We start from the raw sequence: 16,256 nt of genomic DNA, 5'->3' as shown, positions 1-16,256 counted from the left end.
CGGCTTTATAGCTTTTCTGTCACTTTGCAAAAGACTTTTAATGTTCTGGTGCCTGGATTTTTCTTTCACACGCTACTGCTGTATGAAATATCTTTTGAAGTGTCACACATCTATGAGACGTGTGTGTGGTTAGATGAAACGCACAACAGAATTTAGCTCACTGTCGCACGTTCAAGACGCATCACATGAAGTTACAGTCAAATCTCAAATATTATCACAGCTAGAACACTTGTAAAAGAAAGAAGTAAGTTTATTGTTGCGCAAATATTATCACTAGCGTGCACAGTAAACAACACAAACTCATTTAACAAGCCTGTTTAATCACATTTATTTGCATAAATATATAGAAACATAAATAAAGATAAATAATTATAATGCAGAGAAACCTATATGCATATATATTTATAAATATTTGTATCCTTATTTTTAATATGCAAACTTCGTGTTGTTTGCGTAGACTTCATTTAAAATGCACACACGTCCATCTCAGCGCATCATCAGATCTTTTTCAGGGTAAAGCCAGTTTCTTAAAGCGCATTTATCAATAACTCAATCTTGGTTCTTTTAATGCATGAGTTATGCAAGTAGGTCGTGATGTGATATTGAATACGAGAGAAGCAGGCAGGCATGTATATGAGCTCTGAAGGTTTCAAACCACATCTGTGGGCAACACTTCCTGTGTGTGTGTGTGTAGGGGGTTACATCGCACTTAACACTTAAGAAGAGTTATGAGCAAAAGTATTTTAACAGATGAAAAGCATGATGTTATAGAGTATCTTCAGGGCAGATCGTTCAGGATGACAGAGATTGGTTTCTGGGCATTTTTCAATCCATCTTTCCATTTCTGAGGCACGTCTGAGCCAATAAACGCCCCTCTGGCACCCAGCAGAGCTCCTAACGCCGCCCCTCGGTTACAGTTCTCACCTGACAACACAAAACACATCTTGTTACATCCCTGTGAGAGTGTACACACAGTTATACTCCATTAATACAATAACAAAATGGTTTTACTCCTAGAGTATTTACTTCACATTACAGGAGTAAAAACAGCAGAACACAATTCTTCATTTACTCATCCTCGTGTCCTCACAAATTACTTCATTTCTTCAGTTGAACACAAATCATTTGCTATTAAAATGACATCGTAGTTTTCATAAAATGTTATTTTCTAATACAGCCACCAAAGAGCACAAACATCCATCAATAGATGAATCCAATTGTCTTCTGGAGTGAAACCATACGCTTGCGAAAGGAATACATTCATATTTTCAGCTGATTTAGCTAAATGTAAAGAAACAGACTCGAGCGCTGGATACAAATATGGTGACTTCAAATCTCATTGGATCTCACATTTCTTGTGATGAGACACATATGAGAACAACTGTAGTCACAAGACACGATAGAACCAATGAGATTTGAAGTTATCAACGTACCACCGATGGGAAGCTTCCTGTGCTGATCCGTATGTTGCCATGGATACGTGACGTGTGAATCTTTAAATAAGTTAAGAGAAAATATTTTTCTCACAAGTGTATGATTTCACTTCACCAGACTCTATAAGGTACCATTGAAATTAAAAATACAATGTCTATTTTTTCATGAAATATTGCAGCGTTTATTGTAAATAGTTTATCAATGTGGGTCATTCTCTTTAAAAAAAATGAATGTGCCCTCATAATCTTTAGTCAGATTCTGAAAAGGCACTTCCTTCCATCCATCTTAAAGGACAACTTACAACACAGAGTAAGTAAAATTAAATCGCTAGTTAATACCACTAACAAGGCTCAAAATAGCCTCACACTAACACGGTCGACTTGTCGAGACTGTTTTTTCAAGATGGCGGATGTCTGTTTACGCGTAATGTACTGTCTTTATAAGGTATCCACTTATTAAACTGTTTGTACACTTACAAAGTTCTCAATGCTTCGGTTTGCATGTAACGACCCTCATTATGCTACCGTGTTAGTGTGAGGCTATTTTGAGCCTTGTTAGTGGTATTAACTAGCGATTTAATCTTACTTATTCTGTGCCCCATATACTAGCGCTGTAAACTAATCTGTTTTTAGAGATTAAACTCTTTACATTCGATTTTCATGAAAACGCATCCCAGAGAACGATCTACTCGGTAATGATGTGTTAATTACCCCTAGGTTCATTTTTCACCGGAGTTGTCCTTTAAGTGACGTATGTTAGACGGCTTGGGCGGAGCATCCATTAACTCCTCCCCTTCAACTGTCAGTCTACTGCCAGATCCATTTCAAAATGCACCGGCTGTTTTTATACATCAAATCACTGAAAAAGAAAGCCACACCCACTATCTTTCTCATTCGAAATTCCATTTCACTCGGAAATGCTTCAAAATATGGAAGTAAAAACAATCGCAACTCTCGGTTCACGGGGACTTTAAATAAAAAACTGATGCACTAACAACTCTTACATTTAATGTGATCCCAAATTAGCTTTCTGTGTTAAAATACTCAGAGCTCAACACAGCTTGTGTGCACTGAATTAAGCTTTTGTGATGTCTGTGTGAAATACAGAAGCTGAACATCTGCTGTGCTTCGCAGAAAACTAAGTCAGATGACATGTTATCTGTATGAGTCAATGACAGTGAATAACACACACACACAGTCATTTAGAAAGTCACCTCCACAGTTAGTGTTGGTCAGGATTCCCTCCGTCACATCATTATGAAAACTGTAGGCAAGGTAAAAGAGACTGCTCACAGCTCCTGAACACACAGAAAGAAAAGAATCAGGGCCGGATTCACAAAACATACATTAAGAAGAATCCAAATTCTCGAAACAAAAGCTTTCGTAAATATCATCTCAAAATTAAGACAGCCTCACGGTTGTCTTAAATCTGAAAAGGTAAAATGTTTAATACGTGTATTTGGTTGTTTCACATGTGACGTGTATTGTTTTGAGCCAGAATCATAATTTTGACGTTTACTTCCCATTAAGGAATATTTATTTTGACATAATAATAAGGTCTATCCCACTTTAGCTTTCATTGTTATTATAGTACGTTTTACATTATTCTTGGATAAAGTGACTCGAAACAGAGAGTATCACAAGTCTTATGTCGTAATGGCATAGAAAAAGTTTAAAAATATTTTTTATATTACAATAAGAATATTTTTTAACGCTAGCTAACATTCAATCATAAATGGCGTTTAACACATCACGTGCTAATATATATATAGGCTTTATAAGAATGTGATGTGCTTGTTACACACATTAAGTTTATTGTACAGATAAACAAACACAGTTACCACACGAGCAAGCGAGTTAAATCATATTATTTTATTCTTAATACAAAAATTAAAATGTTCTTAAGAAAATACTTGAGTGTTTTAAGAGATGTTTGAGAATTGCACTAACGAACATTTTTACGAACTTCCTATATTTTATCTTACGAATGTTCTTATATTTTGTCTTAAGAACATTTTCGTGAATCCGGCCCCTGATGTCCAGTGAAAATCACACGTGTGCGTCCACCTGTTGAGTTGAGTTTTCTAACCTTGTATGTAGCAGGCGAGACCGAGAGACTCGACGGCACGCTGATGAACCTTGAGACGCTCCTCAGATGATCCAGAAAAACTGAAGAATAAACAGAGAAAATCATTCAGATTCAGAAGTGCAACTACAACAGACGCCATCAGATAATTCAGTGATTAACTCTGTCTTATAGTCAAATTTTCATTATTATTTCATCAAAATTTTGATTTAAACTACAAAATATAAAACATGAGATATTTTTATGACCCTAAAAGTTAACAGAATTTTCCTTTACATGATCACAGTGTTTGCTTTATTGAATTCAATTGATGTTTATTAAAATATTATTAATGATTTAAAACATCATTCTGTTGGTGTTGATGTTCTAACATTAGTCTTGACCTGAATTCTGCCTAATTACTATGTGTATAGATGAAATGAATCCTGGTGTTTTTGAACCTCTCAGCTCTCTGTATGAAGTGTTGACACGTGTGCCATGCGTTCAGCGCGGGTGATTTCAGGGCCGTCTCAGCCTGCTGTTTCACACACGCTCCGTTCAGTGTGGCGTACAGCGCACGGGCGTACAGAGACACAAACTTCTTCAGCTCTGGATGAGGATGAGTGAGATTCACAAACTCCACCGCAGCCGATACCTCAACACACACATTCGCATGAACACAACATCGCACGCAACATCTGAAGAAAATGATCACAGTTCACACACCACCCAATATGATTTATAGCACTCACTGCCTCCTCCTCATTGGCTGACAGGAGGACAAATGGAACGGCCATCGGGAGACAGCCAATGACATTCAACTGACTGTCGGGAACTGGCGCCTTTAACATGCGCTCGGATCGCCGCTCGGCGAACTCCAGAACCTGAAGAGAAATTGAAATCGGACATCATGGGACGTTTCAGCTGACCTTACGATTGACACAAAGAGACGATTTTACCTCTCTTGAAGACGTGGGTCTGAGTTCCTGCCAGTCACAGAAGAAGGATCTATGGAAGGATTCTGCATAAGTGTCATCGTGTGTTCCAGGAGTCGTCATGAACTTCACATAATCTGATAGGACGGCGGCCCGAGCGTCTGCTTCTGCCACGCTTCTGAACTGACCTGAGCTCAGAACCCGCGCCACTCTCAGAGCACAGAGGGTGTTCAGTGTGTTCTCACCAGCCTGGAGACCTACAACACGCATGAATCATGTTTAGCTTCATGACAATGACACGTACATCGTCCTTTAGGTCATTTGAATCTGAGGAGTCGGGCAGGTCACTGCTTTACCTTGATGGTAATGTACGGATCCGCTGGGATTCATCCAGAACTTGAGTTTATCATGCAGAATAACGTTTCCCACCACTGGAGCTCTTATACGGGATGGCCCGCCTATACGTCCACTGCCACCTGTATTAAATATAATTATCAAACATGTAGATGCGTAGGTAACATTTCAGCTGTCCTCACTCACAGTAAAAATATATGAGTTAACAAACATCTTTTTCCTGGTTGTGTTGTCATTTGTATTTGTAAATGTGTGTAATTATTGCAGACATGTTTTCGAGTTGGCTTTGACCGTTCCAATATGGCGGACGACAGCGGCCCATAGAAACTGTTGCTAATGAGGCGTGTATGTACATATTTGTTTTAAATATGTTGTAATCTCTGATATCTCCGGAGTGTATATGTGATAAGCGTTAATATCACATGGTGTGTTTGACAGAAGATGACGTTTATCACCTGTGTTAGAGAGCGTCAGGATGCTAGAAGGGTGTCGTTCACGCGGCGCGTTCAATCCGCGTATCCATCCACCGAAGTCTCGCGCGATGTCGCGCGTGTTATAGAACCAGTGAACGGGCATGGACATCGCGTCCGCTGCGCACATTCCCCAAAGCGCGTTCACGACGGATTCGCGCGCAGGACACATCTCACTGAACAAAACAATACATGAACGTATAATTTGAGCACAGTCACGTGTCATAAATAAGACAGCATTTCATTATTTTATTATAATCATTATATTCGTTGAATAACTTCACCCAAACAGGGTTACAAAACCACAAGACTGAAATGAAGTTAAAACGAAGGTGACTGTAAGTTTCAGCAGTTATCATTGTGGTTAATTTATTGACACGTAAGTGATTGTAACATTGTTGTAAATGATAACCGATGATATTTGTAACGTAAAGGAAAACATTTAAATAATTCACATTTCTCTATTACAATTGTACAAACTAAACAACTACACTATAAATGAATATCATAAATGTTCTTACTGTGAATGATTCAGACCTTCTGCGACCCGCTGTGTATAGATCGGCTGCTTACACAACTCCAGAATCAATGTTATAAAACCTCACGTGAGCGCTTTACTACTAACTTACACAATGACGTTACGTCACCGATAAACATTCTTCTCCTCCTCATGTTACTACCTATAAACATACGCAGCGTCATATACACTGACACATGTTCATAAACTTGTTTATTCGACAATAAAATACAAACAATTAGATGTGATATTACACAGACATATAACGTTAAAGAAACTTAATTACGAATTTATTCTTAGTTCATTAAACACATCACGTAAACATATAACCGCATAAACGATTGATTAAAAATATACCGAAATGAAAAATCCACGAAGAGCATCAACGATTACACTAGTCTGAGTAAACGGCCGTCGATTGGTTTGGACTTAAACCGAAAACAAAGCCTCGGAGAGTCGAATCGGGATTCAGTGAACCGCTCGCAATGAACTGGTTCCATCAAATACGCATGCGACATTCTGCGTGTCATATTTGTAAAAAGGTGAATAATTTATAAAAAGTTGGCTCTCATTATTGTAATAATAATTATGACTAGCGTTGTGCTATTTACGGCGTGGTGAAGAAGGGAATGGTTTGTGAATCGGTTCGAATGAATCACTTACGACTCTCCAAAATACGAGTGACTCTGCCGCGTTGATTCACACACCAATGAACTCATTCAAGAAGTAAGTTTTACATTTTCGTTCATTTTTCTTCACATTTCACCATCGGAACGATATTTCGCCGCTTAGAATCGACGCGTTTGTGAGCTGGATTATGGTTTACGGCGATGTTCTGTCGATGTGCAGAATTGACAATATGTTCGTCGTGTGTGTTGATCTGTAAGTTAGTTTATAATCGATCAGCTGAGCACATCTGAAGCGCTTCACACAAAGACACATGACAGCAGAGATGGAGTCTGACACCGGTAAGCATCACTGCTTGTCATCATGTGTGGAGTCATTTTTGATCACATGATCAGTGTTGTTTTATTATATTATTGTGTTGTTTCAGAGAGAGCGAGGATCTTCTGGCAGGAGATGGATGTTGATGGTGTGTTTGATCAGCTGCTGGATTTACTGCAAGATTTAAGAGAAGCCATCACTACACACACAGCATCAGACAGAGGTACACACACACATTCTGTCTACAATCTCTGCAGCTATCTGTATTGAATTGATTTTGTATGTTGTGTCAGATTATGTAAAGGCGATGAAGATTATTCTGGAGTCTGAAGTCAGCGTCTTGAAGAACGAAGGCATTGAGGAGGTGCTCATTGATGAAGGTTTGTGCTCCTCTACACGCACACACACACACACGTCATCTACATCATCATCATAATTGTGTATACATCACTGTGATAATAAACATGAGTGTTGTGTCTCAGATATACTAACGGTGACCGTCCAAGGGTCTCAATGTTCTCCTGATCACATGAAGAACAGCTGTGTGACTGATGATCTTCTTCAGGACGCCTCGCGGTGTGTATCAATACACGAGCATCCCATCAGACATGTAGACGAGTGAGCTTTAGATCTGTTTCGTGAGATTTTTTAAGAGCACAAATGTATCTATTGTTTTCAGTTTTGTGATGTCTTTAGGAAAAGCATGTGTGCAGTCAGTTTGTGTTGAACGTATTTCACGTTTGCAGACGTTCAAAGGACACAGAGACGAGCTCGGACTACAGTCAGATGTCATCAGCCAGTAGGAATGAAGCTCTGTGTTCACACGACCTGACGGCGCTGATGTCTCCTCTGAGCGTCTGTTCCGAGGACCCCGATTCCCCCGTCCCGCTCGACTTCCAACCTCACGACTGCAGCCCGGCGTGTGTCCCGCTGCTGCTCGCACACGCTGACCACTTCCTGGGACACAATCCGTTCCGGGTGCCCATGCTGTGCCAGTTTCAGCGCCACTGCGTCCGTATCCACCCGTCCACAGAGCTGGAGGAGGAGATGTTGGAGGTCCTCTACACAGCCCCTTGTGGGCGGAGCCTGCACTCCATGGAGGCGGTGCTCGATTTTCTGTTGCAGTCTGACAGTCTGGGTCGTCTTCAGCCGGACAATTTCACCTTCAACCCGCAGATCGTACCAGAACGCCAGACGCAGCGGCACGCTCCCGGCCCCCCGTCGGTTCTGTTTGAGCGTGACCTGAGCCGCGGGGTCGAGCCCGTTCCCGTTTCTCTCTGCAACGAGGTGGACCGGCTTCGGCCCAAAGAGTTTCGCTATCGTAAAGAACGCTGGCCTCACGGCTGCTTCCTCGGCGCTGCTCCCTTCTTCTCTGTCTGCTGCGACTGCACAGACGGCTGCGCAGATGTCCAGAAGTGTGCGTGTCTTCAGCTGTCTGTCAGAGGAGGAACAGATGAGCAGGAACATCAGTCTTACAAACACATGAGACTCGACACGCCTGTAAACGCCGGGTGAGTAGAGGCACGCTTCGGTTTGAAGTCTAATGCTTGTGATGGGATTGGTCAGGTCGTTCGTTACGTGATGTGTGATGTAATCAGGCTGTTCGAGTGCGGCCCGTGGTGTGGCTGTGAACGGGCTCGCTGTCAGAATCGTGTGGTTCAGAGAGGACTGCGTGTGCGTCTGCAGGTCTTTCGCACCCTGGACCGCGGCTGGGCCGTGCGTTGTCAGGACGACCTCGACATGGGAACTTTCATCTGCATTTACGCAGGTACACGCGTGTGAAACATCACACCATAGATACAGTGCTTTTATACATGACGTCGTTATATTGTGTATCGTGTGTGTCGAAGTGCAGGTGTGGTGCTGAGACGAGAGCAGAGCGTGGGGCCGGTTACTGTGAAGAGCGGAGAAGCCCAGGTGTCTGACGACGAGGTGGAGGTGGTGGATGAATGGACACTTCCTACAGAGAGCAGCGGGAAAGAACCTCCGGAGCGATCTCCTCCGCTCCATGTCCCCGTTATACAGAGACCTGCGGATCAGCCCGGACACACACAACACAAGGTCACTCGCTGTCTGTCGCTCATGACAGGTGTGATTTGTTGGTGTGCTCACAGTATTTCTGTGTTTTGTGTGAACAGCAGGTGATCTCGTCTCCAGACTGCAGCGAAGCAGGTGAAGCCACTCGACACGCATTCATACACGCATGCAGGAGTCGTCACGTATGAAACATGAAAAACTGTTGTGTTTGTAGAGAATGAAGATGTGTTGAGGAAGAAGATGAGATTAACAGAATCAAAGGGACACCGTGATGGAGGAGAGGTGACGTCTGATGGAGACGTGTATTATCTCAGCGCTTCCACTGAGGGAAACGTGGCCAGATTTATCAACGTAAACATCTTACTTTGATCACACTCACACTTACAGTACCTCTGTATAGACACATGACACCATCGACTCAAGATTCATTCACGTTTTTTTGGTGAAATGATTTTAATATGAATCCTCTTAAACCTGCAGCACAGCTGTGATCCCAACCTGTTTGTCCAGAACATCTTTGTTGATACGCACGATCCAAAATTCCCACTGGTGGCCTTCTTCACAAACAGGTGAGGCATGTCACTTACTGTCTGTGCGTGTCTGGCACAGGAAGTGATGGGACCGAAGTTTCAGTAAGCGCTGTGGGGAATTGAGAGCAGATCGCCGCAGAACTGGGTTAGAATCACACCTGAATAAACCGCACGTGTGCGCGCACACATAATGAGCACATCATCTGTTTAGTGCACAACAACAAACATCAACACCCTAGCTGTCAGGATCAATGCAGAAAAAAAAAAGTTGTATAACAGGTGTCTCCAGAATGCAAACAAATAAAGGAGGGTTTGACTTCTTGACCTCATCTTGACCTTTATGTCTTTTGTCAGGACGATCAAAGCTGGAACTGAGTTGACGTGGAATTATTCGTACACGGAAGGAAGTCGTCCGGATCACGAGGTGTCCTGTCGCTGCGGTAACGCCACCTGTCAAGAACTCATCATCTGACACATCATTTTAATTTTGTGAATACATTTCATAAGCCTTTTATTATTACTGGAAGTCTGTGAGAGTTTGTGGATTGTGGTTTTATAACTCACATTTTTGAAAAAGGAAACAAATAGAATAAGAACGACCGGTTACTGTAGATTATGACAATGTTTTTAAATAGCTTGTGATAAATTTCTTAACGGTTAGATGAAGATCAATAAAGTTTTTCTATTAGATTGCCATTGTGTTTTTAGTGCTGTAGAAACTGATTTGTGTGAGTTTAGTATGTTTGAAGAAAATCTAATTTACAAATAAAAAATTTTAAAGAAAAAGTTTTGGATATAAAGTTACTGTTAAATGATGTTAAAAGAAAAAAATAGTTTTGAGATTATCATTAAAATCCACAAATCCCAACTCATATCTGAACAGCTGGGGAAATGACAAAATACTCTATAGAGGGCTATACTGGAACCTTGTTGTTGCTCCATTATACTCACTACACGTTTGCTTTAAAAAAAAAGATTGTAATAGCCTGGTCTCTGTTTTTAACTTAAAATAATGCATAGAAACATTTGAAAAAATATTGTTTTCAGGGGGTAAAAACAGTATTAATATCGATGCAATTAGCTATAAAATTCTCTTAAAATGCAAAATAAAACCGTAAACATTTCATAGATTTTTCTGAAAAAAACTTGACTGGGAAGGACCCACATGTGACCGCTAAACGAAGAGACCCAGAGGATAAAACATGCTGGGGTGACTCCTGCACCTACATTGTAGCTTTAATGAAAATCTTCTGCATTTAGAAAGACTGAAGAAGTGGTTGAGAACTTATTTATTTGGCTCACTTCTAATGGGTTGGAGTAGAATAAAATAAAGAACCCAGGAACAAAGCCAACAATATAAGAATGTTTCATAAAATGCGGTTATGGAAATGTGGTTTCATTTGATGAAATTAGAATGTAAAAGTATATTTAAAAACAACTGCTGGTGATATTTTTTATTAAAAGCACTAACACGTTAAAGTACATGGTGCAAGTTTAATTACACTAAACATCACAGGACTCAGAGATTACACGACCCGACAAACATCGATTGATCATGTGCATTCGGGTGAAACAAACTCCGACCGAAATACACAGACGGGGGGGGGGGGGGAGAGGGGTCACACCGATCCAACAAACCACAGGCGTGTCTGTGCGGTGTGAATTGCCCTTTACACTGACATGTTTTTAAAACCAGCCGGTGGTTCTTAAACTTCCCCTAATAGGCCAGAAAAAAAGCACAACTACAACAGACATTAAAATAAAACTCTTTATTAATAGAAATGAACTTTTAAAAGAGTGCTTTAAAGCGCTTTAGAAGTCTTGAGACTGGACATCTTTGGTGTTGTTGGGGTCTCGGGGAGCTTTGGTTTTCTTGGGCAGCAATTGAGCTTGTATGTTGGGCAGAACGCCTCCCTCGCTGATCGTGACGCCTCCCAGGAGCGTGTTCAACTCCTCGTCGTTTCTCACCGCCAGCTGAATGTGACGCGGCGCGATGCGGAGCTTCTTGTTGTCTCTGCACGCGTTCCCCGCGAGCTCGAGCACCTCAGCGCACAGATACTCGATAACCGCCGCCAGATAAACCGACGCGCCCGAGCCGATACGCGCCGCGAAGTTTCCCTTCCGCAGGAGACGCGCGATGCGCCCCACCGGAAACTGAAGGCCCGCGCGCGTTGAACGCGTAACAGACGTTTTGGTCTTTCCTGCAGCGACGGCGAGTTTCTTTCCACGACCAGACATGATAAACAGACCTGTTAAAACAAACATTACGTCAACGGACTTAAAATGTAGAACGTCGTAAAGAAAAGCATTTCTTATTATAGTTAATGAAACCACACTGGTCTTTGACTAGTTTGCATTAATATAAATCTTAGACCAAGTGTATTGGTCACGAGGGTTTTACTTTAAACACCATAGTTGAGCAACAGTTACTGTAATTAAGTTACCATGAGTCAACACAACAGTAAAGCTGCAATAAAAGACAAAACACTAAAAACAAGCAAAATCTGAATTAAAGTAATTAATGATAAATCTTATGCATTAAGCCTAAAACTTACCAATTTACGATAACTCACCTTACAGCTCAACAGCACCAATAATAAAAACAGAGAAAGTTTGAATTCTATCAGAGCTGAGCAGCTTTTATACTCACTCTTCATTGACCTTCACCCGCATACAGGTGTCATGTGACCAATTAACTAATTAAGTAACCTATTACATCATTAACTCATTAGCAGTGTCGTGGTGATTAACAGTTCTTAAGATCATTCTTTATCACTTTATTTTATGATCTGTCAAGACCACAGATGACAGATCAGTTCTTTTCTTACATCTCAAAACACTTTATTTTAATTGAATTACTAATCATTATGTTTAAGACTAAAAACATCACATTTGACTTTCTAAGCATGTACTGTAATAATAAACATTTGTATTATTTATGTACATTACCACACTTAATTATATTCATACTGAAATATGTCATTACTACTAGACACACAAAACCAAAGTTAAAAGTAGCTTTTGTCCTCTTAACTGTTCTTTTAGTGATAACGTGTATTGCTGTTTTTTGTTTGAGGTTTGGATGCCTTGCGTAAGCACGTGTAGCGCTGAAGTCACATGACCGCTGTTGTGCTCACGTGATCCAGAGTCGACCACAACACGGGACGATCTTCTGTTCTGGTTCATTTGTGTTTAGTGTGTTTATGCGCGATCATATTCCGTCATGACTCTGGTGTTGGTCGCGTTGAGTTTAGCGTTGACGCGCGTCGCGTCGTCGGTGCCGCCTCACGAGGAAGTGGCTCGGATGGCTCGGTTCGTGGTCAATAAGTGTGACTGGGCTTCGATGGCGACCATCTCGACTCACGAGCCGGTAAAAGGACAGCCGTTCTCCAACGTCTTCTCCATCAGCGACGGGCCGCCGGGCAACGGAACCGGAACCCCGTACATGTACCTCACACACATGGAGATCTCCGTGCAGGACCTCCAGGTAGGTGACTTTCGTAACCGGCGCGTGACACCTCGCGAGGCGCTGCGTAGAGAGCGAAAGTATCGCGATAGCGATTCGAATCTTTCTTTCTTTAGGAAAACATTTCACAGACGAGGCTTAAAACTAGTCCTAGACTAAAATGCATGTGCGTGCGAAAATAACTTGCATTTGTTTTGTCTCAAGATGCAAAGTAATGTTTTTTTATTAAGGAATTTTTATAAAAGGGCCTTAAATATCCTAATTTAACAAAGGTCTAGTCATGTCTTGTATTTGAAACTGGACATTATTCTTCAGATTTTATTCTCTATACTCGTAGCACACATACAGACACTTACAATGCTTTTACTATAGTATCCCAAACTTTGTTGACTATTTGCCTAAAATGTATGCACTGTATATTGCTAATTGTTTATTTACTTCTTAGTGTTAACCATCCATTATAGTAAACGTGTTATAATCACACTGTTACATCACTAAAATCATCATCTTTGGCCGATCGGTTACCATCTTGATGATTTTCTGCATATGTCATGGTGAACCACAGTAATTGAAATCGCTGGAAACCAGTTTGTGTTTACCGTGAGGTTTTCTGTAAACACAGTTTCTTATCAGCTGGAACATTCTGGAGGTCCAGCGCTCTTGTGTGATAGAGAGAGAGAGAGAGACGCACCCTCCCCTGATAGCACACATACATCTGGCTTGCGTCTATTTGACGTCTGCATTTACATCTGCAAGACATCTACAATACATAGTTTGCTCATCTGCAATATGTCCCAGAGACGGCTGCTGTCAGACATCATATAGACATCTAGATGTCTGTAAGATGTTTAAAATGTAGACTGGATGTAAAGCTCCTCTCTCTAAGATCTTCAGCAGATGTTTTTACGCTGAAAATGTTTTCCAGATCTTTAGCAGATGTATTACAGACGTCTCCGAGACGTACTGCAGATGAGCAAACCAATATGTATTGTAGATGTCTTGCACATGTGAATGCAGATGTCAAATAGACGTAAGCCAGATGGATTGTACTATATGGGTCGACACCACATTTAAATAGTCCATAAATAAGAAGCAACGGAGCTGAACGATTGTGTGTCGTAATAAAGCAGTTTGTATTGGGTGTATAATATCAGGGATGATTGTGTGAAGCTGATGCCTGTGTCGTGTTCGACAGGTGAATCCACAAGCGTCTCTGGCTGTGTCTTTAGCTCAGAGCAGTTACTGTAAGAATCACGGCTTCGATCCACAGAGTCCACTGTGTGCTCACATCATTCTGTCTGGATCTGTCATTCAGGTAAATCACACACAAACACCTCTCTGTGATTAGACGGCCCTGGTTTCTGGTCACCCGTCATCGATTAGCTTTGGTGATGTCATCACCTGTTTGATGACATACAGTTGTGAAAGAGACGTCGTTCAATAAATAATAAATCAAATAAAAACTGTGATGTTGTGTTGTGTTCTGGTGCAGGTGAACGGATCGGAGGCGTCTGCGGCCAAAGAATCTCTCTTCAGCAGACATCCAGAGATGGCCGACTGGCCCACGGATCATAACTGGTTCTTTGCTAAAATGAACATCAGTCAGGTGTGGGTCCTGGATTATTTTGGTGGAGTGAAAAAAGTGACGGAGGAGGAATATTACAACGCCTCACAACGCTGTGAGTCACAACACAAAGCATCTTTACACACAAACACACACTTGACTGAGCCAAAATCACTTATTTAACATATGTGGCAGTGTTTTTTTACCCACAGCCGAGTCGACTATCTGCACATGTTCTATATATATCTTGTTAAAATAATTCTTGCATGTCATTATGCATATGTTAAATGTTAAAAATGCATGCCAAAAAGTGAATTGATATTCCGAACTTTATGAAGTTTTCTGTCTCTTTATAAAAGATTACTAACAGGTGAAAAACCACAGCGTAGCCAAAGCTACTTAAATGTCAGAGATCTCAATATCTGCTTAATGTGACCACACTCTCTCTCTCTGTGTGTGTTTGTACAGGAAATGACACGCATAATCTTGGTGAACGAGAGGAAACTCTGGCCAGATCACTGATGTCCTAAAAAATCCATCCTTTAAATGATAATTGTATCAGAGATTGTGTTGCTGTGTTTTGCTTTTGAAATCTTTCTTTAACAATGTTTTTTTTTTGGTGATTTTTGGGGGGGGGGGTGGGGCTCTACATGCTGTTTAGTTACAGAGTATAGTCGAGAGCTGACAGAAAAGCTTGAGGTGGAGATAGGGGAGCGGGACCGGCAGAGGACCGCTGAGACAGGAATCAAACTCGCTGACACTATATGTCGACACAGTAACCACGAGCCTAAAGGCACCGATTTGCTTTTGAAATCTTTCATAGTTTGTAACTGAACCCTGTGTGAAGCTCAGTTTGCGTATAATCTAATATAGACGAGTGTTAGGTAATGAATGACATTCAGATGTTTTAACAAAGTAGCATTTAAGAGATGATGTTTAAGAGTGATTTTTGCAGATGTGATTGTTATGAATGAAAGTGCAGTTGGCATTTGTTTTCTCATTCTGTCGAACATTTTGAAGACACTCACATGTACAATTACATACATGTCATGTTTATGTGAAGACTCGTGACCCCCAAGACTAACTCTACACTAAACAAAGTTTTTTTTCTTTTATTTAATACACTCTGATGTGTTTACTATCAATATTCAGTAGAGGTAAAATTTTGGAATACGCTGTTAAACACCGTGTCTACACCGGACGCGACTTGTTCTAACGGGATTTTCATGTCGCTCCGCATCCAGTGTGGACAAAATGTAAAATTATAATGGGTTCTTGCGCGTTTCATTGTCTTTCGTCGCGTCACATCCTGTGTAGAAAGGTGTAATGTCTCATGTACAGCTGCTTTGTAACAATGAAAATTGTAAAAAGCGCAATATAAATAAAGTTGAGTTGAGTTAATGCTCTGTTCACACCAGACACGAACAATCGCGCTCCACGCTCTTTATTACTCGAGGGAAAAGTTCATTATTTTCATGTGAGTGAAAGATGATGAACGCGCTTCAATCTCGCCGCCCGATCCGCGTCATTCGCATCGCCGTCTTTGAATTGACTTTGAATGTAATCGCAAATCGCTTAATTCGCCTTTGGTGTGAACCTGTTTTAACATGTGGTTAGGTGAAATATGGACAAACCCAACCATTAATTCATAGAAAAAAATTCATATTCAAGCCAATCATATATTAAAACAAAAAACATGTTTTTATAAAGTTGAATGAATGTGCAATGAATTCTAGAAAAGTTATCTTTCTTAAGACCTATATATTTTTGTAACATTTGCTGTGGAGTTTTTGATCCAGTGTGGACGTGAAATAAATTATTTATCCAAGTTTTTGCTGTTTGATTGTATATTCATTTATTTTCTCTGTTATCTGTCATTCTTTTCTTCGGTTTTGCTGTTTTCTGAGGTGATTTTTCAGTTCAGTTTGTTTGATATTGTT

The 16,256-nt window shown here is 40.9% G+C and overlaps 4 protein-coding genes across 12 annotated transcripts; 2 read left to right on the top strand and 2 right to left on the bottom strand.

Moving 5' to 3' along the window:
- Window positions 1-312: 312 nt before the first annotated feature.
- On the bottom strand, window positions 313-6,203 carry LOC130440165 (uncharacterized). Of its 2 annotated transcripts, XM_056773103.1 has the most exons (10): window positions 6,132-6,203; window positions 5,779-5,937; window positions 5,243-5,433; window positions 4,790-4,909; window positions 4,458-4,690; window positions 4,251-4,382; window positions 3,960-4,153; window positions 3,523-3,602; window positions 2,648-2,731; window positions 313-924 (listed from the first exon to the last, which is right to left on the bottom strand). In XM_056773103.1, exons 3-10 carry the CDS (start codon window positions 5,427-5,429, stop codon window positions 779-781), a joined length of 1,176 nt encoding a protein of 391 aa, XP_056629081.1. In that variant the 5' UTR covers window positions 5,430-5,433; window positions 5,779-5,937; window positions 6,132-6,203; the 3' UTR covers window positions 313-778. The 2 variants fall into 2 exon arrangements, 1 of the variants encoding a protein (XP_056629081.1); XR_008909524.1 differs by having other exon boundaries at window positions 871-924; window positions 3,922-4,153; window positions 5,779-6,141.
- Window positions 5,484-9,976, top strand: setdb2 (SET domain bifurcated histone lysine methyltransferase 2). Of its 6 annotated transcripts, none has more exons than XM_056773062.1 (12): window positions 5,484-5,589; window positions 6,662-6,742; window positions 6,829-6,942; window positions 7,013-7,099; window positions 7,202-7,337; window positions 7,466-8,230; window positions 8,318-8,487; window positions 8,575-8,780; window positions 8,858-8,891; window positions 8,971-9,107; window positions 9,237-9,325; window positions 9,641-9,976. In XM_056773062.1, the coding sequence occupies exons 2-12, from the start codon at window positions 6,715-6,717 to the stop codon at window positions 9,756-9,758; spliced, it is 1,884 nt and encodes a 627-aa protein (XP_056629040.1). In that variant the 5' UTR covers window positions 5,484-5,589; window positions 6,662-6,714; the 3' UTR covers window positions 9,759-9,976. The 6 variants fall into 6 exon arrangements, with proteins under 6 accessions (XP_056629040.1, XP_056629031.1, XP_056629020.1 ...); XM_056773053.1 differs by having other exon boundaries at window positions 5,493-5,595; XM_056773042.1 differs by lacking the exon at window positions 5,484-5,589 and adding an exon at window positions 6,420-6,500.
- Window positions 9,977-11,028: 1,052 nt separating this feature from the next.
- LOC130436557 (histone H2A, sperm) lies at window positions 11,029-12,457 on the bottom strand. 3 transcript variants are annotated; one of them, XM_056767325.1, is made up of 2 exons: window positions 11,842-12,231; window positions 11,029-11,535 (listed from the first exon to the last, which is right to left on the bottom strand). In XM_056767325.1, exon 2 carries the CDS (start codon window positions 11,522-11,524, stop codon window positions 11,099-11,101), a length of 426 nt encoding a protein of 141 aa, XP_056623303.1. In that variant the 5' UTR covers window positions 11,525-11,535; window positions 11,842-12,231; the 3' UTR covers window positions 11,029-11,098. The 3 variants fall into 3 exon arrangements, with proteins under 3 accessions (XP_056623303.1, XP_056623310.1, XP_056623294.1); XM_056767332.1 differs by lacking the exon at window positions 11,842-12,231 and adding an exon at window positions 12,321-12,457 and having other exon boundaries at window positions 11,030-11,535; XM_056767316.1 differs by having other exon boundaries at window positions 11,031-11,535; window positions 11,860-12,231.
- Window positions 12,369-16,147, top strand: creg1 (cellular repressor of E1A-stimulated genes 1). Its single transcript, XM_056767301.1, has 4 exons — window positions 12,369-12,773; window positions 13,948-14,067; window positions 14,245-14,431; window positions 14,785-16,147. Coding segments are annotated over exons 1-4 (573 nt in total). The 5' UTR covers window positions 12,369-12,509; the 3' UTR covers window positions 14,787-16,147.
- Window positions 16,148-16,256: the final 109 nt, after the last annotated feature.

Source organism: Triplophysa dalaica, chromosome 2, assembly GCF_015846415.1.
Source record: "Triplophysa dalaica isolate WHDGS20190420 chromosome 2, ASM1584641v1, whole genome shotgun sequence".
NCBI classification, from domain to species: domain Eukaryota; kingdom Metazoa; phylum Chordata; class Actinopteri; order Cypriniformes; family Nemacheilidae; genus Triplophysa; species Triplophysa dalaica.
This window is presented reverse-complemented; position numbering and strand designations above follow the sequence as displayed.